This window comes from Pipra filicauda, unplaced genomic scaffold (genome assembly GCF_003945595.2).
Source record: "Pipra filicauda isolate LSUMZ 115617 unplaced genomic scaffold, ASM394559v2 scaffold4_size7858003_pilon, whole genome shotgun sequence".
NCBI classification, from domain to species: Eukaryota; Metazoa; Chordata; class Aves; order Passeriformes; family Pipridae; genus Pipra; species Pipra filicauda.
Window position 1 is genome coordinate 1277548 of NW_024104643.1, and position 25938 is coordinate 1303485.

The window sequence follows — 25938 nt, forward strand, 5'->3', positions numbered from 1 at the left end:
CTGTCAGGGATTACAGATGCTGCCTTCTACCTGAACGTGGCCTGGACCATACTTCTCTACCTCTCTTCACGTGTCTGGGCTGTTTGTAAGCCAGCAGCTGTGAACGTCAGAGATGATGGGATGTAAGAAGTGAGCCAGAGGGAACGGGACTGGCTGGGGGAACCACATACACTGCATGGGATGTGCAAGAGTGTACTGGGAAGCTGCCTGTCCAGACAAAGAAGCTTAGAGAATTCGGTGACAGGTCACAGATGTTTGTACCTGGAGATGGCTGCCTCACTCTGAAATCAGCTCTGCATCTAGGCATGCACCAAACTAAGTGCAGTTAGTTTGATTTGGAGGGCCTTGGCTTTGAATCAGCTTTGGGTACAAGGAAGGACACGTTTTCTCTGCGACAAGACAGCCCTTCCAAGGGAAACTTCAAATAATATCTTCTTTCTACTCCTTTTTTTACATATAGGGAAAGCTTGTTTGAAAACAAAGGTTTTGCAGTTTACTTGGCTTGCAACTATGGAAATCTGTACCTTGAAATATTTTACTCTTGAGAAAATGATGAATTTTCTAATCAGTGTTTTCATGAATTAGCAGCTGCTGGTAAAGGTTGAGTTGAAAGGCACAATTGTAAGTGAAAAGAAAATTTTTTGAGAACAAAGGAAAATTAATCCCTTTATTTTCTCACTTTTTATTTTTCATAACTTGATGAAAATTTTAAGTGTCATACATCATGTCTGTAAGAGGACATTCCCTTTATCAGTTGTAGCCACAGGTTTTATTTAACGAGAACACTCTCAAAATGGCATGTTCAGTCATGCCTTAACTGTATGACAAACAAAATGCCTGAAGCCAATTGAGATAACAGCAAATGGGGACTGTCTTCTAGCAAAGAGACACCGGCTCATTAAACAGTCATGTTCATCCCTGGTGTTCCAACCCTTTCTTTTCTTTCTTCCCTCAAAATTCTGTCACTGCCAGATACTGTCAGTAATATGCTGTAGTAATTAAGAGGAGAAAGGATGTGAAGCCTATATGCCTGAACAAGTTTGTATTGGTATCACGTTTTTACCTTAAACAACATTTCTCATTGATCATTGAGAGTATTTAATTGGTAGCAAATCTATTTCCCAAAATAGAACAACAATGAAAAACCCAATTTAAAGTGCACCCGTGTAAAACGCAGCTAGCAAGCTTCAAAAGTCTGTATTCTTTTTGTGTGCGTGTTTAATGGAGAAAAGCAGGAGGACGGATAAAAAGCTAGAATAATCTTTAAGGTTTGGTTGTAAAACTTTATCTTAAAGAGGAAAAAAGGTAGAAGGAAAAAAGGCTCAAACTGTATTTGAGCCTTTGCTTGGCTTCATTTAGAGCAAGCAGGTAGATTTTCTATTTTACAAAGTAGCTGGCTGCTTTATTTCTGATTTATCTCTTAGCCTGATCCTCCATTTGTCTTAGTAATTTGTTTCTGACTAATTTTTTTAATAGCCTGTTAGGTACCATGTCCACTTCTGTAATCAATGTATGATTTATTGTTGTTCATTTTCTAGCATAGTATGCAATTTAATTATATGAGACTGTTTTCATTAGTTATGGTACCTATTTAATCCTTAAAGTCACCATGACTCTTGGGTGTATACTTTTAGGATTTATTTCTTTTTTATTGCTTCATGTCTTCATTCTTAGTACAAGTTTGTAATGTTCATGCAAAGCTGTGCTTGTAGGGGAATTTTTATTAAATTACCTTTTGAAGTTTTAATGAGTTGGTTTTTTTAAAGACTGTGTGCTGGGAACTTTAAAATAAAACATCCTTTCAGACTGTGAATGCATATTGCATGCCTTGGACTTTTTTTGTCTCCAGGTATGTCTGAGGTAGAGCAAAGGTCAAATGTTAACCATCTCCTCAAGTTACGTTTCAGATTAAGAAGCCATGAATGTCAGGAATTTGCAGGATTGAGTTTACTGAGGCCAGTAATGTCAAGGTATTAGTTGAAAATGTGAGGAAGGGAAGAAGGGAATGTGGCAAGAGGGAGCAGGATATTTTGCAGATATTTAAATGCTCTTCACCCAGAACAGACAAGGGACCACAGAACTGGTGGTGTTGGGATGAAAAAGTATATTTTGCTTTTAAATTAAAAAACAGTTTTATTAGTTGCAGAATGGTTTGGTTTTGAACAAAATTAGCATTTGCTGCTGCTCAGGTTGTTTTGTTGCTCTTAGTTTTGTTGAAGTGTTTTTAACACTTTGAAATTCTGCAATAGTGGAAGTGTAATTGTGGATGTTTAGTTTTTTTTTTATTATTTGGGAAGCTTTTCAAGAATGTGCTTATTTTCTGCTTAAATGCATTTGCTGCTTATAATTTAAATGAGTTTATAGATGAGAGCTTTTTACTTTCAAGACCAATCCTCTTCAAAAGACAGAACTGTCCCTGAAAGGTGGATTTGTAAAAAGCCGTTTATCTCCAGAAGGCTTTTATTGTTCAGAATGTATTGTTCTGTCCTCTAAATATTTAATCTGTTAGTCAGAGTGTTTTATATACAGCAGTTGGATTGAATTCCCTGATTTTTAGGGAATACTGGACTTGAAGATAGTTCTGTGGCTGAGTCAGTTCTTGCTGAAATATAGCTAGATGTTCACTGTTGAAATCAGCTGATTCAATTAGAACTTGTCAGGAATTCAGTCCTCATGTTATATTTCAACTTGCTTCTCTGTTGGAGCGACTTACATGTTGTAGGTGTGTCATCAGCAACAGCACCAAAATCTGGACAAAAGATAATAAGAAGGAACAATCTCCACTCAACTGTTTTAAAGTATTTGGAAAGAGAACTACAAAGCTAAGTGAAGACTTTAGGATTTTTGTTTTAAGCTTTAGTTCATGCTACAAGATACTTAAATGTGCCTGTAATGAGGCAGAAGGAATTGTCATTGGCTGCTTACGCATTTCAGGTATTTGACAGCTGCCTGGTTAGTCCCCATGAAAAGTCCTTTGATAGTGATCCCTTGTCAGTAGATAGCAAGGAGAAAAGCTCTTGTGAAGCTTAGACACTGCAAATCACTGTTCTGTATTGGCTGGTAGAGTACTGTAACAGAAGTGGGCACATCCCTTCCAGATGTTAATGTCGGTTAGGAGGGTTAAGTGCAGGGTTTTTTGAGAACTGAATAAAATTAAAATACACTGAGCTGTGTGCTTTTTTACTCGAGCTTAATTTGAAGGCAGCCTTAATTCCCAAGGCGGACTTTATTATATTTTACTATGATTTAGTCAAAGATTTTAATTATTTTTGTCTTTGTTTCCTAATTTTGCTTGAATATTTCCAGCATGGCCTTTGTCAGTACACCCACTGCTTATTGCAGTTATTGACTGGAAATTTGTTTTCATCAAATAGTCCTTTCCTATCGAAGTGGGACGTTTGGGGAAATCATCTTGAGAAGTTACTTTATAATGCAGTTAAAAGCTGCACCTGTCTGTCCTTTGGCTTCTCACTAAGACCATGCAGCAGTACATAAGGAACAGGATTTGTAGAGTATCTGGATGACAAGCATGCATATTGCCTCTTATCTTAGAAGATGAGCAGGGTTAGCAGCTATATGGGTTGATAACTCCTTTCATTACTGGGAAGGGAGTGGTAAAAATAATATTTTGTAGTTCGTTTTCCTCTACAGCTTTTAACCCATGAGTCCCCATTTCTTCTTTTCCTTAAATCTGAGAAAGTTGTCGCTCTCAGTAATAACAAAGCTGTTATAAATTCCATAATGAAGGACCAAGAAGAAATCCAATCAGTATACAACAGAATGAAATGTAAGTGAATGCACTGACAGAAAACAGCAGAAAATAATTCATGCAAAGGAGAGAGATTTCTGATTTTGTCAAGTTTGATTTGATTTCAGTGAACCATCAGATCGCAAATCCGTTGGGGCATGACCTTCCTTGAGTTTGGTGCATTCAGAACACCTTTGCTCAATATACAGTCTTTATCATGTGGTGTGTAATATGAGTTGTGACTTGACTGTATATCTGTCTGTATGGCCAGTAGAGTAACAGTTGGAACAGTGAAGCAGTAAAGGTACATTTGGCTAGGGCAGCTCACTTTTTGGAGGTGGGTAACTTAAGCAAATGTTACAAGAACAAGTATACTTCTGTCCAGATAAAGTATGTGAATTTTGAACAGTCCATCTTTCTTCATTCCCTTAGTGAATAATAGAGAATCAGTTGACTGTTTCAGAACCAGAAACTTTGGCTTTTTAAAGCTTTTCCTTTGCATATTTTAGGAGAACCTTTCAAATGCATCTGATTACTTGTTTGCATGAATTTCCCCCCTCTCCCCTCCCCCCAAAATGTTTGCTTCTGCATGCTTTTTTAAGATGTATCTTTGGACTTGTGCTTGAGTGCTTTTTTGCACCGAGCTTTAAATCACAGAACGTTTTGCCTGAAATTGTCTTAGGAAGGAAGTATTAATCTTAGTTGTTGCTCAAATGTAAGAAAAATAAAAGTCAAGTGGACCCTGAGATTTCCAGTTTGGGAGGAAGTGGGGCACAGGGCACAAAAAAAAAAAAAAGTAGCCCCACTGGCTCTGTAAATGCATGGAAATGTTGATTGAATAGGGTATTTGGAAATATCAGAGCAGTACTTTGAGCAGCCTTGGATCAGGTCAGCCATGGCTTTGTCTTGCTGAGGTTGGAAAAACTGTAAGAATGGAGGTTCCACTGTCTCCCTGGGTGGTCTGACCCAGTGCTGCACTGCTGCTCTCTTGCTGAATATTGTTCCTAGTGTCCAGTTGGTGCATTTTGTACCCTTTGGTATATCATCTGCTGCTTCTGAGAGCAGCCTGGCTCCCTCATCCTTGTAACTAACCTTGAAATAGTTCTAGGATGCTATTAAATTGCTCCTTGACTTCCTCTTCGGCAGACTGAACAAGCCCTTCTTCATGTGCTCTTGCTCTTTAGACCCTCTGTAGTTTCTTCTCCTCCTGTTCACTTCTTTTCCTATTTTCAGAATTTACTCTGATTTTGTAGTTTAATCATGTTTTAATATGAGTACGGGGAGTATAAAGCATACCTAAGAAAAGTGTCTTTCTGTTGGTTCTCCTTGCTGGAATTCCTGGTCATCAGAGTCATATCAGAGAGAGTGCCTGCTGGTGTGGTGGGGGGGTGTTGTTTGTTTGTTTTGGGTTTTTGTTTGCATTTTTACTTAAAGAAAAAGAAACAAAAGTTACCTGGAGACACAGATCATTCTTTCTCAGAAGCTAGTAAAAGTTTACATTTTTCTTAGATCCTTTTCTTTCCAGATATTTCAGGGGCCTAGGGACCTTAATTAATTCAATTGTTCTTTCAGAAATGAAATCAAGATGAATTAAAAAAGGATATGTCTAATACAGTAATTGTAAGTAAAGCATACTTTTTTAGGTTGTTCCTCATTCTTCAAACTGAAGCATTTTAATTGCAGACAGAACCAGAAGTATTTCTAGTAACAAAAATACTCAATGTTTATTTGAATAGATATGTATTCACATATTTCTGTTATTTTAAAGAAGTCTTCTGTTGCTTACAGCAGCCTTCTAGGAGACTTATAATCTTGGTGAATTATGGAATGCACATACAAATGTATCTGTTACAGATAATTTAAATTTGAAGACAGCATTAAATGTTTATTCTGACTAATAGAAAAAATTCATAACTTTTCAAATCCATCTTCATATCTTAATCATTCTGATAGTGTTTGTTTTGATAAAAGTTAGTTGTTGCTTATGTGCTGATAAAAAAAATACTTACTCCACTACTTTAAGAAGAATATATATTCTTTCTTAAAAGTTTTAAGACATGTTTAGTGATAGAATAGATTACATAGTGGGTTTTCTTAGAGGATGGTTTTGGAAGCTGAATGATACTCTGTTTGTGAAGTATCACTTAGCTTAGTGTTTCCAAGAATAGTGTTTTATTTTGTTGGTTTCCATTCAGAAAGCCAAATTCTCAATTGTGTGTCCAGAGAAATGTATTGGGTTTTTAAGCTTCCCTTAATGGGCAATATTAATCCTCAAAATGTACTTTTTGTTGACGAAATTCTTTGTTCCTACATTGAAAATGAGGTTTGTCCCTTGATTTTGATTTGACTCTTTATTTGTTCTGATATGAAACTTAAACGTGAGCAATACAAAAATATAGTCTGCTCTTGCTTTGTTAATCAGAGCAGTGTGGAATGGCTTGTTTGTGAATAAAGTGCTTGATTTAGTTTTAGGGCCCAAATTTGAGCAATTGGGGAAAGTTCAAAGTAATTTTGTCATCCTAATACTTGTTAATGTTCTATGTTTATTTTTCAGTAAAACGTGCTAGGGAGTAAGAGCTGATAGTTAGAAGTCTTCTCCTTTGGCAGTTTGAGGGAATTTTTCAAGGGGTATCCTCAAGTTGGCTCTATTTTCCAGTAGTGTATAATTGTGACTTCCATAATCTAAAATTTGCAGATGGGATAAGGCTCAGTAGTGTATAACAACAACAATTATAATAATAATAGTAATAACGATAGAGTAGTCATAAAGTCTGTTTGATTTTATAGTTGTCTCCTCAAATAAGGCTACATAACATGTTCCTCCCCCCTCAACTCTTCTTTATGACTTCTGTGTAAGATAAATAGTTGTTTTGGGTTTTTTCAAGTATTTTGCTATTAAACTAAAGGTCTTGTGAGAATTCCCAGGAATCAGTCATTTCCCAAGAAAGCGACTCCTGAAAGATGGTCTCTTCTAACATACTGCTTCTACAGCCATGATGTGCTGCATGTCAGAGTAAATTAGAGCACAGCTTATTCATTCTCCTGCTACATCACAGGAGTTGGGATTTTGAATACCCATTACTCTTTATTCTTCAGACTTCATTAATAGTTTCAGACCATAAGTAAAGTTCTAGGTCACTGGCCCTCTCCCCTTTAGTGTTAATGGAGCCCTTTTTAAGTGTACGGGAATGTGAAGAATGAAGTTTTACTTCCCTTTTTGGGAACTTCTAATTTTTGCCAGTTGTACGATTAATTCACGCTTCTGCCTTACTTTAAGCAATAAAAGAGTATCTCTAATTTATTTACGATGAGTAATTAGAATTTACAACACAAATGACATTTAAACTTTAGCCTTTCAGGAAACTAATTATCATGTATATTAAGATTCCCTAGAAGATGGGAACTGAATGTTGAGAAGATTTGTTTTAATAGTACCGTTTTAAGTTTCTTTTTTATGTTAAGGCATGTGTTTATTCTGATACCCTACTCATAAGATGAGCAGAAAAGTGAGATTTGACTGAACAACTAAGAAATTATTATAAGCGAGCATGTATCAAATCCTGTTAAAACAAATCAGGAATCAAATTTCAAACGCACAATTTGAGATGTACAATTCTAGTCTTTAATGTAAAATTGTCTTTTCAAATGTAAAACTAGCAACTTCAACTTAATATTGTAGGATTTTACAAACTTGCATTCCATAGTAGTTTTGAGAAATACAAACAGGTTTAATTTGGTTTAGAGACCTTATTGCAATCAGTATTTTTCACTTTCCAAAACCCCCCTCACATTATCTTATTAAAACGGACTTTGCATGTTGATGGTTGTGTTTTTTCAAGGAAAAAGATCAGGAGGAATGAGAATGTACTCTTTTGTGTGTGTGTGTGTGACTGTATCCAAGTTACTGTCCGTAACCCAGGTTTTGTTCTGCAGCAAACTAATTTAAATCCTCCTAGGAATGCAGACTATCCTTGCCAAAGGGTTCACCAAGCAGTTGAAAGCTGTGTTTCAAAATAGGCATTCTTTACAAATACTTCTATTAAAATTTTGTCTTTAAGAATAGTCTATAACAGTGCATGTACTTTTTTGGCAAATAGAGGTAAGTGTTTAGTCTGCACTGTTGAATAAGTGAAAGCTCAGCATGGTGAGCTTTGCCAGGACTGCAGCTCAGTGGAGGGTGGCATGGGAAGAAAACCACAAATTAAAGAGCTGTAGTAGTGTAATAAATAAAACAAACCATTGGATTGACTATAAAGAAAAACAAAAAAACTACAATTCTTTTCTCTTTTAAAAGAAGATTGTAAATAAATCATGTATCAAGGCCAGCATAGTCATATAAATCCTCAGTGTTTCCAACACTTGTTTCCACACACAGATAGATGGCTCAACCAGTAGTTTTCAGATCTTTCCTCCGTAAGTGCCCAGCAGCATCTGTTGCCCAGAACTGTGACCACTGCAGATTGGGGTGGACGTGTCCTGCTTCCAGTAGAAGCTGGATTCATCTGCTAAATAAGATCCACAAGGCACTGAGTGCTTTAGGCTCGGGGTAATGGTCAGTCATCAGCTATGATGATGTTGGTACTTGGGTTTATGCCTCTTGCTTGCCTACCTCACTTAAGGTAGAGTTACTGGTGTGCTGTTAGCTCATTACAGTGTAAACTAAGGGGTTTGTTTCAAATGGTTTGGATACTTTAAATGAATCCTTTCAGTTCCAAGGTGTGGTAGCATGGCCGGGCCAAGTGCTACATTTCATTTGGAGGATCCCATCTCACTTAAATGTGCCATTTTTTTCTTCAAACAATTATTTGGTCATAATCTAAGTCATGTTGTTTTGTCTTTCTGGTTAGATTGGTGTTACTATGCTGCATAGATGAGTGCTTGCCATTAGGAGTACATGATCCAGAAATATTTCTGTTTTCTTCCTTGTGGAAAGTGTAAGTATTCATGTCAAAAAAGGTTTTTCTAGGGATTTGATTCATTTTCAGCAAGGATAAACATTTGAAAATGATCATGTCCAGATAACTTAAAACAGTTGTCCAGATTAGTCTCTGGTCCGGTAATACTGATTTCTAAGAAACCTTGGAATACTAGAGAGGTTTTCAGAAAATTTGAGTATAAAATTATGATTATAACTAAAACAATTCCAGGAGCATAAATCTAGATCAGCAGATGCTAGCAGGATAGGAGTCAGTTCCAGATGAATCCAGAGATCTACTTTATTTAATTTTCTTGACTAATAAACAGGCAGTGTAATTTAGCTGATCTTTTTTCCTAGGATTTCAACTAAAACCATCACAGAAGACTATTGTAGTCATCTCACAAATAGCTTGTGTTAATAGGAAGGCAGAAGTTGTAAGAAAGGTAGTAATTCTGACTAACTAGCCTGGAAAATGGATATGGATCACAGCTTCTTTAGTAGATATGATAGACTAATAGTAATTGAAGTTAATACTATGGTGCAGATAATTGGATAAGGTCAAGAGGGGAAAGGTATAATTTAAGAACTGATATTCTATGCTTAAAAAAAAAGAGCCTGTACATTGAAATGACATAAGAGCAAGTTGTCTTCATTCATGGGAAACACTTCAACCATCCCAACAACCTTTCTTGGCAGGGATGAGTGGGAATAAGTTTGAAAGCAAAGCAGGTGTGGAAGAATTTTTTTTTTTTTTTTACTGTTACTTTCCCAGATTTGAACTATATTCTGCTTAGGGGAGTTCTTGATGCATGTGCTGTGTCTTCTGATGAAGAGCCAGAGTGCTGTAGTCCCATACATGTTGGATGGTGTGAGAGCAGAATTGCCCTCCTGCTTATTTTCCTTCTTCCAGTTTGCTGTGCAACTGCAGGCGGTTTCTGTGGAACGTATGCATGAAGGTTGGTGGGGAGAAATATGTCCTTAGTGCAATTTTTTTATCCTTATTTGTTGTTTGTGTTGCCACTGCAACTCTTCCTGCAAAGAGTTTGCTGTTACAAAACCCTAGAAGATAAGGCTGCCGGGGGCCTTGAAGAACCATGTAGTTTGTCATCTTGTTCCAACAGGATCCTTGCACCTGTGTTACTCTCGATGTTTATCTGTTTATTGTTGTGTTCTTTTGGCTTTTTTGTATGCTGTTGGGTTTTTTCCTGTGATGTAATTGTTGTTTTTGCAACAAAATCTTCTTAGGTTGAATGAAACGTGTAAGTGAATCAGTCTACATCCTATTTGCAAAGCGATTTTTGTTGTCACTGACCTACTTGGTAGTTTGTAATATGAACTGAGATTCTGGGAGAAATCCTTTCTTACAGCATTTTGTATCAGTAGTGTATGACTGTGAAAGCCTTTGTAGGTGTTTGGAATGACAATGCATGAATGTACTTATGTCTTGCTTCCCTTTCTCCGCGTTTTAAAAATAGTCTTCAAACACAAACCCCAAGTTGAAAAGGAGATACAGAAGAGAGTCAGAGCCTTTTATTATCCCAACTCCATTTAATAAGATTCCACTTATAGAAAAAAAGTTAACCAGAAAAGATCCTAGGCCATACTTATATTCTGGGCATAAACCACTACAGCTAAATTATCAGTACCTTCTTTTTATCTTACTACAAATCCATGTCAGAAGTACAGTTAAAAAAACAAAACAACAACAACAACGAAAAAAAAAAAAAAAAAAAAAAAAAAAAAAAAAAAAAAAAAAAAAAAAAAAAAAAAAAAAAAAAACACCAAAAAAAGGCATGGAAGTGTATCCAGAGCTCTACTTATTTTAATAAAAAGGAGTTCCCTTTTAAAAAATGTAGAAAATTTTGCTTAAAGCAGTGATAAGAGAATACCAAAACCCTAGTAACGTAGGACATAGCCGTGTTATGATCCTTTGTGGTCTTGTTTTCAATGGATATTTTATCCTAAAATTACTTGCATATGTTAGCAGGAGAAATTACTAATGTGAGGAATGCTTTATACATATTTTAATGCATTTTTGTATATCTGTGCCAAAAGAGGGGGTAATTCAATACAAATTTCACAAGGAATTAGGCCAGGTCTAATGTTTCCTGTCCTTGTGCTGTCCCTTGTGTTGTGTTTATGCACCTGTTGTACTAATAGGGGAAGTGACAAGTCTGAAAATTGACTTTTTTGGGATTTATTGAATTAATTTACAGCGGGATTGGTTCCTGCAAAGGTAAACATTGTGCCAAGACAGAAGGATGGGCGGTGCAGGCCCCAGCATGAGTAGAAGATGAGATTGGGCTCTCTGTAGGTATTTCTGAATTTATGCTGTTTGTGGTGGACAAGCCACATGAAGTCCAATTTGTCTTGTCTCTCCATTCTGCTTATTTATATTTATGTTGCAGTTTTCTTTCAGTTGCAATAGCCCAGCTGCAAGAAGCCAAGCTGCAAGAAGGAGCACGTTAATCCACTGTCCTTGACTCCTGATGGGCCTTTTTACCTAAGGAATCATAACATGGGGCTGTGCCATCATGAGGCATGGTGGGGAAACTCAGTGGTTGGATGGATGAGCTCTTCAACTCTGTAGTAGTCCTCTTGTTTATACTTCAGAGTAATAGCAGCTGTGCAGATTGCAAGGGGCAAATGATTCTGTAGCTCTTACAGCCTGCAGATTCTAGAAGTCACCTTGGCCATGTGTCAGAGCTCTGGAATCTGAGTCAGTTTGTTTCCCTTTAAAAATAGATGGTGTTTACTATTATCAGGGACACTATTTATATTCCAAAATAATTAATAATGTTAAATATTAGTATGTGCTTTTAGATGAGTACTTCACTATTTGTCCAGTCTGAATTGCTGGAGTTTTAATTTTGTGAGAGTTTAAATCTGTGCTTTTACCTGTCTTGCCTGTGCTGATCCTGTAGTTAGCTAAACTAAGATGTACAAAATACTATTCACTTTTTATAGAAGTAGCTTTCTGCTAGTAAATTACCCTGACATGACTCGCAGGTGTCAGGGGAGGTGATGCAGAGGGGCTGGTAGATGCCTATGGGCAGGAGCAGGAAAAGAGGGAGAGTTGGAGTATGGCTAAATGGACACACGCTAATTTAAGCTGTTGCGGAACCTCGACCCTTGCCCATCATGTTGTTAAGTTTAGGAACCTTGGGGGAGGGAGAAATCTTGTTTTCTTGGCTGGAAAAAGCAACTGCAGGGGGACATGTGAAAACAAAAAATAGGACATAAATATAAAATCAAAGCAATGCAGACTTAATTTCAGTATTGAAATAAAGTTTGGCTCAACTTTAGGGTGAAGGTTCAGTTCTGATTGTATATGCAGTATTTTCTTTTCTTTAAATTGTCTAGTGTCCTCATACAGTTAGTCATAGATATGCAGAGAGACTTTGTGTTTCCACAAAGTTTTAATATTGTTTTTGAGGATTCCTTGCTCTTCCAAATCTACAGACAAGAATCATGTGACAGGGAAGGGGAAGAGTTTTAAATATTTACTGAACAGAGAGCTATATATATAAAGCCTTCTGCTAATTTTTGTTTTGCTTAGCGCAGGTGCTAAAAGGTTCATAGCTAGTCTATGACTTCTATTGTATCGGGATTTTTTTTTCTAACCTAAAGAAATGGTAATTTCCATTTAAGGAAGAATGTCTGCAGGAGCCAGTGGTATTTACTAACTGCGCCTGTAAAAACATTCCTTTTCACCCTCAGATGCTCACTCAGCCATCTGTTTTCCAAGCGACATTATTACAGGCTTTAGCTTGTAGTCTGAGAAATTAAAAACACGTTTTAATAACATGAACATGAACAACAGAATCCTCATTCCTGACTCCTCCTTGGATACTTCTTCACTTGTGTTCCTCTGGCTTGGATTGGAGTACAAGTGCAGCAATGGCAGTGAGATTTACTTTGTTGGTTTTGGTTTGTGCATATCTGTGCATGTGTGTGTCCTCCTGTTTACAACATGAAGACCCCTTCTGGGGCATCAGTTTATCTTTGAAAGGTTTTTTTGTCATTGAGATTCTTTAAATGAAGAGAAAAAAATCTGGTTTTAAGTATTATTTGGCTGTGATAGGTAATTACAGGAGATGAATTGAGCTCTGAATCCCATTTCCAGTGTTGTCAGCTCATAAGAATTCCTCTCCTTGTCCTCTTTGGTCAGAGTGACAGGCTGCCGAGTTGGGCACAGGAATGGCTCAGGGCTGCTCCATGGTAACGAAGTGAATGCTCCTAACCTGTGGTACCTACAGCATGCATATAATTGTTTACCTTTCTTTTCGCCAGGGAATGGTAAAACTTGAACTACTTTGTGTTTACCACAGTTTGGTGTACAGAAAGCAATGCATATGAACAGTTTTCATGGTGTAGATGATGTGTGCTAACTTGTGTGTCAGTTGTAACCTTGACCTCATGCTTTCATTACACAGTAGAAACTGAAGGGGAAGGGGTGTCATAGCCCTTCTCTTCCATCCCTCAGCAAGGCAGACCCTTGCCTTGGGTCTGAAGCACAGAGCAAATCCCTGTCAGCGTGTGGCAAAGTTTCCCCATCATCATTAATGGGCAGATTCTGGAGTACTTCAGAAAAGAGAACTTTACCCAATATTCCTGTTTTACAGTTGAGAAACACGTGTTACAGTTGATGTTCTGAATTAAGATAATAAATGCCTTATAAGCTGAAATCTTAATAATTTGCTTGAGCTGTCTGGTCTAAAAAGGTAGATATGGTGAAATACAAATAATTGATTGTGGAAGACCTGGCCAAGACTTGCACTATATTGTATGCAAGTAACTCTGTAGCTAAAAAAAAACCCCAAAACTTGATGAGTCACTCAACAATTAAAGTAACAGTAATAGAAAATTACCTTTTTTGTACTAACACTTCCTGCCCTGCCCATCGCAGCTGTGTTCTCAGCAATATGGCCTCAATACTTGTGACTGCTGCTTGTTCTAGAACAGATGTCTCCAGGATGAAGGACCACTGCCTCCCTAAGATCTTGCTTTATAGAGAACTTGCCGCCGGCTGCTGCAAGAGAGGAGCCCTGAAGAGAAGATACAAGGACTCCCTGAAACAACATCTCAGCCTTGGCCATATTGATCAACATAACTGGTCTACTCTGGCCTCCAATCGGGAGACCTGGAGACACACCATCTGTAACGCAGCTGTCTCCTTTGAGAACACACGCAGGATCACCCTCGAGGAGAAAAGACAACACAGAAAGAATCGTGTCTTGCAGAATATACCATCTAAGGAGTCTTTCTGCTGTGCCTTTTGCAATCGGACATGTCTATCTCGTATTGGCCTCATAAGCCACCAGCGTGTTTGTAACAAATGTGGATAGAGCCTTCCCAAATCTTCGTTCACGAAGCCTAGCCATGATGATGATGACAAACACTTCCTGCACTTGTGAATATAAGCTTTTATTTATCCAGTATTTTCCCTGCTTTCTTTATTCATGCTTTATTCTGGTTTGAATTTCTGTAGGAATACCATTGCTCTCTTACGCAAAGTTACAGTCATGTAAGGTTCCAGTGAGTGCAGTTGTTTTGAACAAACTGTGTGACGTGACTAATTCCTCCCATTACGATACAATACTACATTTCCTCACACCTGGATTGATTTGGTTTTCTGTCTGTGCATGTTCTGTGTTCTGAGGTCACCATATTCAAATGCTAGTTTTGTAGTAAGTTACTTGAACTTGCTGGTACTGTTTTGTGGACTTAAAGTGTGGTCATGAAATACTCCTTCGCAGCAAAGTCTTGTCTGTCTGCATGTTCCCATCCTGAAGTCCTAGTTTTTCTTACCTACTGGAAGTGGAGTATGTCCAGCTCTGTCTTAGACCTGGTAATCAAAATGTCAAAGTTTTTGGATGCGTGCTGTGGGGGAAGTTAGGCAGCTCGCTCCGACAGTGACAGAAAGACCACAAAAAGGTACAATGTGTAGTTTTACTTCTCAGACCGATTGAAACAGATGTCCCCTTTGCTTCCTTGCTTATTTTTGCTGCTGTAATCTCTGTTTACTTGAGTAGCTCTCTCTCACCAGGCATCAGCTACATGTTCTTTCTGTGAGCTTTCCCACAACTCTGTCTCCCACGCTTTCTCCTTCTCACTCCTAAGTCAATACTGTAGTTCCCTCAGTTCCTCACTGAGCTTTTTAATGGGAAGAGTCAAACACCTGCTGGGCTGGCTCAAGTCTGTGCACAGTGCTGACTGCTCAGGTATAAGGGTAACTGCCTGTTTTGTCTAGCCCTTGAATTACTGTGGCAGCTAATCTGCATATTTCACTTTCAGGAAACTTGAATTAATCCCCTCACGCTTGTGCAACTTTCATATTTTAAAGATACTAATATATATTAAGTATTTATTACTGTCTGGAACACAACACTCATCCCCCCCATCACTAGTGATTTTGGAAAGATATGGATACAAAAGAGCTGTGATTTCTGAGCCGTTTCCATAAGAAGCAGAGCTACAAGTGATGGTGACGGAAGACTTTGATGCTGTTAATATGTGACATTGCACTATGGGAACCTAGACTGGGTTTCCATCAGGAGCCTTGGACATTGATGTATTTATCAAAATAAAATTGTTGGAAAAGCTCCTGAGGAAGCGGACTTCCCTCCAAGTACAGCACTAAAGAGTGATTTCAGAAGTCTAGGTTGGGAAACAGCTTCTCAGAATTGTCACTAGGATTAATTTGTAGTTACAAAATGTTTTCTCAAGAAATAGTTACAATATTGACTGCTGCAACAACTTTAAACTTTTTTGATCTTACCTGGTTACTGCTGTCCTATCAGGCTTTAGTACCACGTCTGTGCTTTGCCTGCCTGCACAGCTTTAATCAATGCTGTCTATTCCTGAAATCAGTGCTGAACACTTCAAAAGTGCTTATTTATTGCCTTGGAAGTCAAATTCAACTTTTTTTTTTTTTTTAATCCAAATATGAGTCTATCCTGTTTAAAGTGCTTTTTCAGTACTGCTTCTCCCTTTCTGACCCTCAGCAGAAGGTAGTCTATGTCTGTCTGGTTAGAACACTTACTAATGTTAGAAATCTAATGAAGCATCTGTGGAGCTGAAAATCTGTTTGATATTTTTATCAGCTTTCCTATGGATTCAGAAGATCCCACTCCGAAATGAGAAGTGTTGTACAAGTCTCAAGAAAGTATTGTGCCAAAGATTTCTTTTTCCCTTGGAATTGGTTCTGAGTATATTGTCTTGGCTTGTCTGTGCTTGGTTGTCATCAGCCTCTTTGGCTTTGTTTAGTTTGACCAATCCCACACTCACTGTGTGTAAACAGTGAATGAGATTCAGTGAGTAGAAGAAAAATGACAATTAGCCTATTAAGCAAGAGAGCAGAAACCTATGAAGGCACTGCATTTTAAAAGAAATTAAATTCGACTTGATATTCAGACAATATAAATGGCTACAAACTGCATGCTTCAGAGGATAGGACAGTTGAAATACAGTTCCGCTAATTAACCTGTTTGATCTCCTTTTAGAACATTCTTCAAGTACTGATCTCATCTTTATTTCCTTTTAGAAGCACCATAGATGTACTAGGGAAGAAAACATATATTAAATGGTCACATTAAAAGAGATAATTCTGTTTTGAAAATAGTGTGCTTATCTCTAAGATTTGTTTCTCTCCCTGTTTTTCTGGCTTTAAAGAGAAGGGTGCTTAGTCTGTATGTCTATTTCTGCATGACAATACATCTTTTTCTCTTTTGGAATATTGTTTGTATTTGTTAATTTTACCAGAAATAAATGGCAATGAAAGTCAAAATAATGGTGGCTGTTAGCTCCCAGGATGGAGATATTGACTGGGAAAAGTTTCGAGTGTATCCTCGATGATAAGGAAGTCAGTGCGCAGCCCTAATGGAGAAAACAAAGGCAGGCTGTAAAGTTGGTAGGCCTAGGATGTGGGAACTGCAATAAGGCCTTGAGCTTTGCCAAATGTATCGCCCATAGATCCTAGCCAATGAAAACACTGCTGCTTGCCTACCTAAAATAAGGATACTGCTTGCTGCTAGCAAGGGGTATAAAAAAGCAGATGAGAAAATAAAGACATCTTTTCTGCACATAACTGACTCCTTGTATCTTTATCAGCCGTCACGACTCTACACTGACAACTAGAGACATTTTAACTCCATTGTCTAACTGTTGTTTGAGTGGCTTTTGTTCAGCCATTGTTTACGTGCCCTCTAATACCAGTATGTCCCAGAATCTTACCTAACACAGGAGCAAGTTTAATAGGAAAACAGTGTAGGTGGGCATTAAGTGTGTAAACTGTCGCTTGTTTTACGCTAAACAAACCATCGCTTGTTTTCTATACATGAATTCTCTTCTCTTGCAGTCTGTGGTGGTTGTTTCCTAATGTCTGTGGCATGATGCAAACTGAGAAATATTTCTTCTGTGAACAGTGCAAATATCTTCAACAATTCTCTCTTTTTCCTCCTGGCCGAAACAGGCAAACTTGGTTTTACCAGCTTTCTTCTGCTCGACCACTGTTTTGCGATATTTGTTTCAGATAGGATGCATCATTTCAGAATGTTTATTTGGAGGCTGTAGAGACTGACTCCACTTTTGTATGTATGCGTGATGTTTGGGAACATTTCTGTTACTTTTAGATTCAGGTGTTAAACGCTATTAGTGATTTCTGTGTACAGAATATTGCCTTTATTAACTCTATACCAGAAGTAAACCATTAGCAGAGGAGGGAAAAGACATGTTGTTACTAGCAAAATAGAAGTAAGAAGAGCAGTATGCAAAATTTGAATGAGGATGGGGATGGGGTGTCTAATTTCTAATACATAGAGATGTGCTGTATCAGGGCCCTATAATTCTGGAAGTCAAGTGGCCTGGAACTGCCTGTGGGTCATACTCAGCATAAAGAGGATTTGGCTGCTTTTATCTTGGCCCCTTTATTTGATGTTGATTTATATTTTCTTTTTAAGAGCAAGGAATTGGGACTTCCTTTGGATGAATCATTGTTATATTCATGTAAGAATTTCCCCATGGAACAGGTATCAGCAGTGTGATGTCTTTGTAAAGGATCTTCAGTCAGTTGTGCTGTTTGGTACTTCTGTTCTTAGATGGTGATCAGTAAGAAACTCTAAAATGCTAACCTTGAGTTTGGTATTGAATAGTTTGGTGCTTAATTCTGATAGCTTGCCAATCCATATATTTTAATCCGTCCTTCTCTTTCTGAAAAGGTTATTAATAATGCTAGATAGCTTGTGTTTTGCAAGCTTCTTGTATCCCTGGAATTTTATTCTGTGACTTTAATATCGTGTACTAAGTAGTTAAATTAAGCATTTCCACCAATCATTCTTGACAAGCCTTGTGATAAAGGATTTTTTGGTGATTAGCGTAAGTTAAACATTTGACTTTTGAACTCATTCTTATGGTATGTTTGAAGACAGTGGTGACCAAACAGTTTATTTTGCTGAAAAACAAACTGCAAACACTGCTGCTTTTTGTTATTATAATGAGGGATAATTGACATTCTGGTGTTGATCTAGTTGATGTTTTACTTAAAGCTTTAAAAGAATTTGAAATACTTTGTTATTTTGCTTTAATACAGACAAATATGTTGGGTTTTTTTCCAGAAGCATTTCTAAGAGGATTTTAAGACGGCAAATTGCATTTGCTCTGGAATATAATTGAATGTACAAAGTAGGTACTTATAAATTCTCATTATGGGTGAGAAAAGGATAGAGTTCAAACAAAATATACATATGACTTATAATCAGGAATGCTGTGAATTTCGTAGAGCAAGAGATGTGCACTTCACTGATCTCTAAGTGATGCTTGTCTTTTTGGGTTGCTTTGTGGGAGTATTGGTCAAGGATGGGTGCATCCTATGGCTGCAGTCAGCTGTGTGCTGGCCCACCTGCTGGCCACTGACCCGTTACTGTCTTCTGGTCTCTTTTGATCTTGGATACCAAAGATTCCTGCCTTTCCTCTTCTTCTGTGTTAAAAATCCATGCTTGTGATCATACTAATTGTTGATATTGGACTGCTCCATTTAGATACATAGACTTTTAGAAGTGCACAAAGATCATGCAGATAAGATGTTGGAGTTCAGTATCCTTTTTTGGGCACTCTTAATGTGAGAATTGAAGTCAAGTGTTCTTAAATAAAATACTTTACTGGATAATCCATAAAACTGTTTGTAGGTTTTAGGTAGTTCCTAGGAATAGCATTAGCTCTTTTCACCTTTATTAGGATGTTTTTCATCTTGTAAAGGAAAGCACCAAGTCAGGTTAAATGTGATGAAAGGCTTATGTAGTGAAAAAGATGCAAATTTTCCAATTATACTGTTGTTCTAATAAAAGGTTTTATTACTCTAAATCTGTTTTAATTAAATATCTAGGGTACTATCTGGACATTGTAATAGAAGTGTGTTAAAATATGATTAAAATCAATGTTCCCAAGGGGGGAAGGTTATATAATCTCAAATCACTGAAGTTTGGGTTTTTTGCTGGTTTTGCTGGGTATTTTTGGAAGTGATGACAGAAGGGTTTGATATGGTGCAAAGAGGTAGGAAGATCATATTTAGGCGATAAGAGAGCTGTGTGTGATAAAGTGAGGAAGCATTTGGTTTTCAGTGTTGCAGTAAGAAGAGTGATGATAGAGAAATGTGTAAAATAGTTGTCTTTTATTTGCTGTTAATTTTCTAGGCTTTTCTGAATGATCAGCCAAGGGAAAGATATTGTTGAATCCCAAAATCTATATTGCCATAGTTAATTGCCTAGGTACATTTTTTTCAGAGTTAAAAGCAATTCTTGTCTTGTATTTCTACTGTGGAAGCTTTTAGGAAATGTTTACATTTAATAGAAACATTTGCAGTTTTACAGCATCTAGAGATGAAGTTGTGATACTGCACTTTGAACTTTTTCTAAACATGGGAAGTGTCTTGTAAAATTGATTTTTTTTTTTTCCTTAATTTTTCAGAGTAATTTTGTGGAAGTGAGAAGAAGCCTTGATTTTGTTTCATCTCCTAGATTATTAACATGGTTAAGTTAAAAAAAAAAAGTCAAGATAACTGACGGTGCTTGTGATGTACAGTTTCCGTTTATTGCCCAATGTGAAGTTGAGCACAGGGTTTTGCTGAGAGTGTGTATCTGCTTGCACATTTGCTGTACTGGTTAAATATGTTCTTATCTCAAGTGCTCATCATTTTCAAAAAGCTGACTTAGCACAACCATTCCTGGAGTTCTGCAAAATAAAGAGTTTGAATGGGCTCGTCTCTGGTCCAGGCATAATCAATTGAGCTAATTAAAACTGCTGAAACAAACCTGATTGACTTTTCATGAAACGAACTGGGAAGCTCTTAGTTATGTGCTCGACCAGCAGAACTGCAAGGCAGAAGCAGGTTGTGCGGGAAGGGGGGATTGGAATAGTGACATTTTGACTCAGCACCATTTCTTGTGGTGAGAGCAGCTTGTGTGCGCTCAGGAACTGACCATCTGCACGTAGGAATACCCCGTATTTTCAGGGAGAAGACAGTCCCTCCCCAGTTTTTGCTTGTTCTTAGCAATGCTCAAATGTTTATAGAAAGCAAACCAGTGAATCATTAGAAGTGTTCTTCATACAGTGTCTCCTTTAACTGCAGGCTGGTGGCGTGCTGGAATGTGGGGATATCTCTGTGGCTGTTTCTTTCATCAGTCTGATTCTTTTGAAATCATTTTATTCTGTATTTTCCATACTAGAGGTTTACAGAAAAATGTTTATACTACAGCTTCAAACATATACTGAAACGCTAGAAAACCTAAAGAATTTTTGTGGATTCCTTATATTGAGATCAGATGTGGGAATGTCATATTGAATATCTGCTGTACAAAACTCAGATGATTTTAATGGAAAATAAGGATCTGAAATGGTATGTGCCTAGCAGCAAAATAAAAAGACAAGGAAAGGGAACGGACAGAGAGAATTATGTAATGGCTCAGAATTACACCTTGGTGGTTATAAGTCCATTTCTCTGCTGTGCTGACAGAGAAAGTAATAGCTGCATTTATGTCTTTTTCAATAACGTGAAACTAGTTTCTAAAGGGAAGTGTAGTATGTGAGAGAGCCTGCAACGTAAGCAACACGTTAATCCATCTGATTGAAATGTCCTAGGGGCTGAGGCAGTTTCAGCTGCTGTTTGAAAAAAAAATACAGCAGTTTTTAAAGTGTGTAACAAAACTTTGGACATTAATAATGTGTCAACTGAAACTTGGGTTTATTGATTTTTATTACTCTAAAAGTTAGCTTAAAATGTAAGTGTCAATAATACTGGTGATCAATAACTGAAGATGAAGTGCATAAACAGGATATTTTCAATAGGAAAGCTTATTTGATCACGAGTCGAATGGATTTCCTTGTTAAGGTTAATCGTTATTGAAGCAAAACTTAATAACTTTAGTAAAAAGCAGTAAAATGTTTACATTATGTGGTTGTTATCACGTTCACTTGTGCTCTGCCTGCATTTCATAGACATGGTTTAAATTGATGTGTGGGTATATGCATATCTGCATGTTTGGGAGGGGAATGTAACCTTTGTGTTAGGGAAAGCACGGAAGGTCTTTGACTTGTAATCTGCTTTAGGGCAGGAAGGCTTTGGCAACCCCAAGCAAAATGTGCCACATTGGCTGCAAATGATGAGAATCAACCTGTACCTTGACTCTTCCACCTCATCTGTTACAAGTAATAAAAACCTGCTGCTTCTGTGTTTCTTGCCACTCAAACTTGTGCTGGCCTTGGCTGGTGGAGGTGCCTGCTCCGGTGAAGGGAACTAGAGTCGGGGGCAAGCCCCAGTAACGTTTAAAACAGAGGTTTATAGGCTCCCAATTAGATTTACATAAACTGTAACTGTTCTATGCTTAGGAAGAAGGCCTTTAACTTTGGAAGTACAAATTATTTGGAGGGATTGAATACTGGTACTGATCAGCAGACTTTGGGCTCTTGGACGTTCCTGAGAAGAAGGGAAAGGATGGCAATGGACATTGCTGGCAAATCCTAGCTGAAAGTATTTAGTTTAAAATTTTGTGGCTAGAACTTTTATATCAGATGACGACATTTTGTTCCTGTCCAACATTGCTAAGAGAACATTTAGTGACAGGTGATCTTATTTTAAAACAGAACATTTTTCATCACAGATGCAATTGTATTCAGAGAAAAATATTTCTGTGGAATTCTGCTGGTCTCTGGAGAGCTTATGAGAAGCATGTATCTGAAGAAGGGAGCACTTAGTCACTACTAAGACTTTATTTTTTTACCTAGAATATTGATATTTTAGCTTCATTCTTCTCCTTAAAGGATGTCGTTCCTTGAAAACGCAAAGATTTTTTGAGGTGTGTGAAGATTACTAGTGTTTTCTGTCTTGAGTTGGATTTATCCTATGCTTTTTAGAGGCTGCTCTTCCAAACTCATTTCAAAGGATCTCTTTTCTTTGAGTTTATCTGAGGTCTCTGTTTCTCTGACATGAACAACTTGGAGACTGGAGAAAGAATATGAGTTTTCCTATTTTCTCATCATCATGGCTAGGCATCGCGAACGAAGATTTGGGGAGGGCTCTACCCATGTTTGTTACAAGTGCACTGGTGGCTAAAAAGGCCAATGCGAGGAAGATGTGTCCGGTTGCAAAAGGCACAGCAGAAGGACTCCCTAGGTGGTATATTCTGCAAGGCACGAATCTTTCTGCATTTCCTGTTTTCTAACACAGTGTCATTCTTCATTTGCATGACATTAGTCATAATTTATATGATACCTTCTAGTATCATATAAATGATATGAACCTTATAGTTCTTTCTGAACAAGAAAGAACTGGCTTTGTAAGAGCTGAAGATCACTCCATTTCTTGTTGCGGTAGGGGCTCATTATTTCTTGTTGTGTCACTTTATACTGGATTAGTACGATAATGGGATAAATTAGGATACGGACTTAAGTTTATGTTACCAAAAATTTTAAGCTTTACAGTTTATAAAAGGTAGAGGATGTTGATTTAAAGATCATTTCCTAGAATGTGCCATGACAGTGTTTTTAAACGCTCTGTTAAAAATGGATCCAGGAGAACTAAATAAAATATTTATAATTATTTTATTAGAAAAGACTTATTAAAAGATTATAATGGCTGAATCATTATACCTTCAAAAATCTTTTAGGTGTGTCTTTTCTTAGTGATAGAAGTAGACAGGTCTGCATCAGTTGCATTGACAGGTTAGTTAGAAGTAGACTGGTGAAATTGCATTAGTATTGCTGTCATGAGCACTCTGTAGAGAGTTTAAATGGCTTTTATTCAGGTTCACTTTTGTTCACTTTATTATGTTCACTTTCTGAAACATATACCTTTCTGGTTGGTCAGTTTTCCAGCACTTGTATCACCATAGTTTGCTTTGGAGGAGCTGAAATTAGTTTTTGATATACTAGCACTATTTTCAGCTAGTAAATAAAACTGGTTTTACTTTTGAAGTTACTGTATTCCAACATTCTCATTATATGCTTTTGACTAGTTTTGTGCCCTTTGGGTGAGTTGATGCCAGAGACTGTAAGTATGTAAACCTCAGAATAGTGACTTTGTTTTTTGGGCATTAGAAATGTCAACTGAAATAATTTAAAATTCATAATTCGTCTTTGTTCTCTGGTAGTCCTGTTCTCTTTTTCTTAAGGTGTTTTACATTAATCTAGAAGCTTTTTCTGATGTCCTAGGCTGGTTAGTTCCTTGTGTTTCTGTAACAATATTTCCCACATCTCTTGTTTTAATGTAGAGTGTTGGCAAACAGCTTCTGATGTCACGGTCAGACTTTTTTTGTTTTTTTTAATTAGCTTCGTCTGCTTCAAGTTGGTCTCTTAAACATAAGATAGTGGGAGTTTTTTGTTCCGTTAATTTGCTATGTTAAATTAATAGACTGATCTAGACATAGTTAATTTAGTCCAAACCTAGCTGAGTCTTTACATTTCTGCCATGGCCTTAATATTACTTTGAGCTAGACAGAGGCAGTTATACCGATTACTTCTTTTTTTAATTTATTTACCTACTTACTTTTCCTATCTCTTGCCTGTCAGCAGTCAGTGCTTTAGAAGCTTAATCATTTCAAACCAAGTATTTCAGCAAATCAAATATGAAACATTTGTGTTCAAGAGTCAAAATGTTATATAGGTGTTAATTGTTAGTAATTAGTGACTAATCAAGTAATAAAAATGATTTTCAATGGTAAATTTTCAAAGACAAAACTAAAAATGAGGGCAAAATTACGATTGGTGATTGAGATTGACGCTTCAATTTCAGCAGATACCGCTGTGTCAAAAAAGATTAGCAGTTGAGTGAAGAATACGATTAATTCTTGTTTTTTCCTTGTCTGTACTGCCTCAAAACCTCTTACTTGTGAAGGTAATACTATTGCATGTGACAGACAGGATTGTAGAATCATTTAAACGAAGGAACCTCAGGTGTAGTCCAAGCTCCTACTCACAGAAGGATTAGTACTGAACTCACACAGCATTGTCTGAAGCTCTTGTCAAGTTGGATCTTGTTTTGATTATTTCTTACTTTTGTGATGAAGAAAAAGCAGTTGGAAAGAAGAGCGGTTAAACAATTAAACTTCTCTGAAATATGAAATTAATCTTTGAAAATATTCACTGATGCATGAATTTTTGTGAAATATGGGAAGTATGCGAAGCAACATAGGAAGACTTTTTGATAAGTGAATATTTTTCATTTTAGAGCCTTGATGAGTACGAAGATGACGAAGCAGGGCAGAAGGAACGAAAGAAGGAGGATGCTATTACCCAACAGAATACGATACAAAATGAGAGTTCCATTGCAGATACCTCTAGCTCATACTTACTCCAGGTGAGATCTTAACACTTGTTCATTTTGATATTTTTCTCAGTTTTAAAACTCATACTGCCTTCTTTTTTGTACTTCTTAACAGTAGATTATACCCAACATGAAAAAAGTTTAGGAATTGACACATTACTAAAAATGGAACATTGGGTTCCATTCCTCAAACTCAGCACTGCTGAGCCCCAGTTCTGACAACAGAATCCTATTCTTCTGTAGGGGCATTGAAGGTAATGATGTTGATGTTCACTGTAGAACTTACTATGTAATGAGAGGAAGAAAAACAGGGAGATTCAAGTGAAAAATACTGACAGGTTTAGAATATTCAATTAGTTGGAGGTAGACTTTTAAATCAGGACAGACTTTCCTAATTTATTTTGCCAATTAACAAACTTTTAATTATAGATTTTGGGATTTAAGCAACACAGAACCTCCTAGGGAAAACACCTTGCCTCTGTGAAACCTTTCCTCCCTTTTTTTGCTCTCCAGTCCCCTGATCAGACTCATTCCTGCAGCCCCCCTCCCCCAGCATCAAAACATTGCCAACTATGCCTAGTACACCCCTCCATACTTATACTACCTGTGGCAAATATTCTGTCTCTTCCACATAGTGCCCTAAGTCTCTTAAGCGAGTCTTTTTTTTTCTCCTCTTCTGATACCTAACAGCATGTCCAAACCCAGCTGTACAAACTGAGGCCATCCAGCTCTGCCCCTTGACTCCAACAGAGTCAATAGCACGTGCACAGGGAATAAAATACACAGACAAACCAAGCACGTGCTTTCACACCACCTATAACCGGAGGGGGCATTGCTGGATTTGCTGGTTCTGGATGAACCTTCTTTCTAAAATTTTGCCCAGTCTTTCATATGCTCATGAGTGCTTTTAACCTTCGGAATAGCCTAAGAAAAGAAGTCTACAGCTTAACTGCCTGCAATGTGGAGATCAGTCTCCTTTTGTTTAAGTTGAATCTGTCATTTGCAATCTTTTTCGTTGTGATTTCAGCAAGTTGTCCCAGTGAAAGATATAGGGAACAGCTGCTCCCTCTTTATATGACTGAGTGCTGCAGAGAGAGTGTGGCTCCTCTCAGCTGCTGGTTCCTTAGGCTGAAGAATTCTGTTTTATTTAGTTGTTCCGTGTACAGGAGATACTCAGTAATGTTCTATACTTTTCCGGTTTGACTATATTTTGTTTGGTACCTGGAAGCAGAACCGATGAAGTGTTCAGTACAGCGTGCAGTTGTAGAGTGGTTTAGTGTTGGGTTTGGTTTTGTTCTGTTTCTTTTCTGATAATTTCTGATATCTGCCTGTTTGTCTCCTGGGTACTGCATTTACTGCTTATGTTGTGTATGCCTAATCTAACTTAACATTTTGGAGTTATCTGTGAGTGATAATAACAAGCTTAGAGGCTGATGCATATGTAAATTCAGAAACGTATTT

At 37.4% G+C, this 25938-nt stretch overlaps 1 protein-coding gene across 1 annotated transcript in view; it reads left to right on the forward strand.

Annotated features, from left to right (window-relative positions):
• The window catches only part of PAWR (pro-apoptotic WT1 regulator), an 82279-nt gene that overhangs the window by 16653 nt on the left and 39688 nt on the right, over window positions 1-25938 (forward strand). Inside the window, exon 2 of the mRNA XM_027747809.2 lies at window positions 24382-24510. Within this exon, the coding sequence (XP_027603610.1) occupies window positions 24382-24510 (129 nt within the window). The remainder of the gene's footprint in view (window positions 1-24381; window positions 24511-25938) is intronic.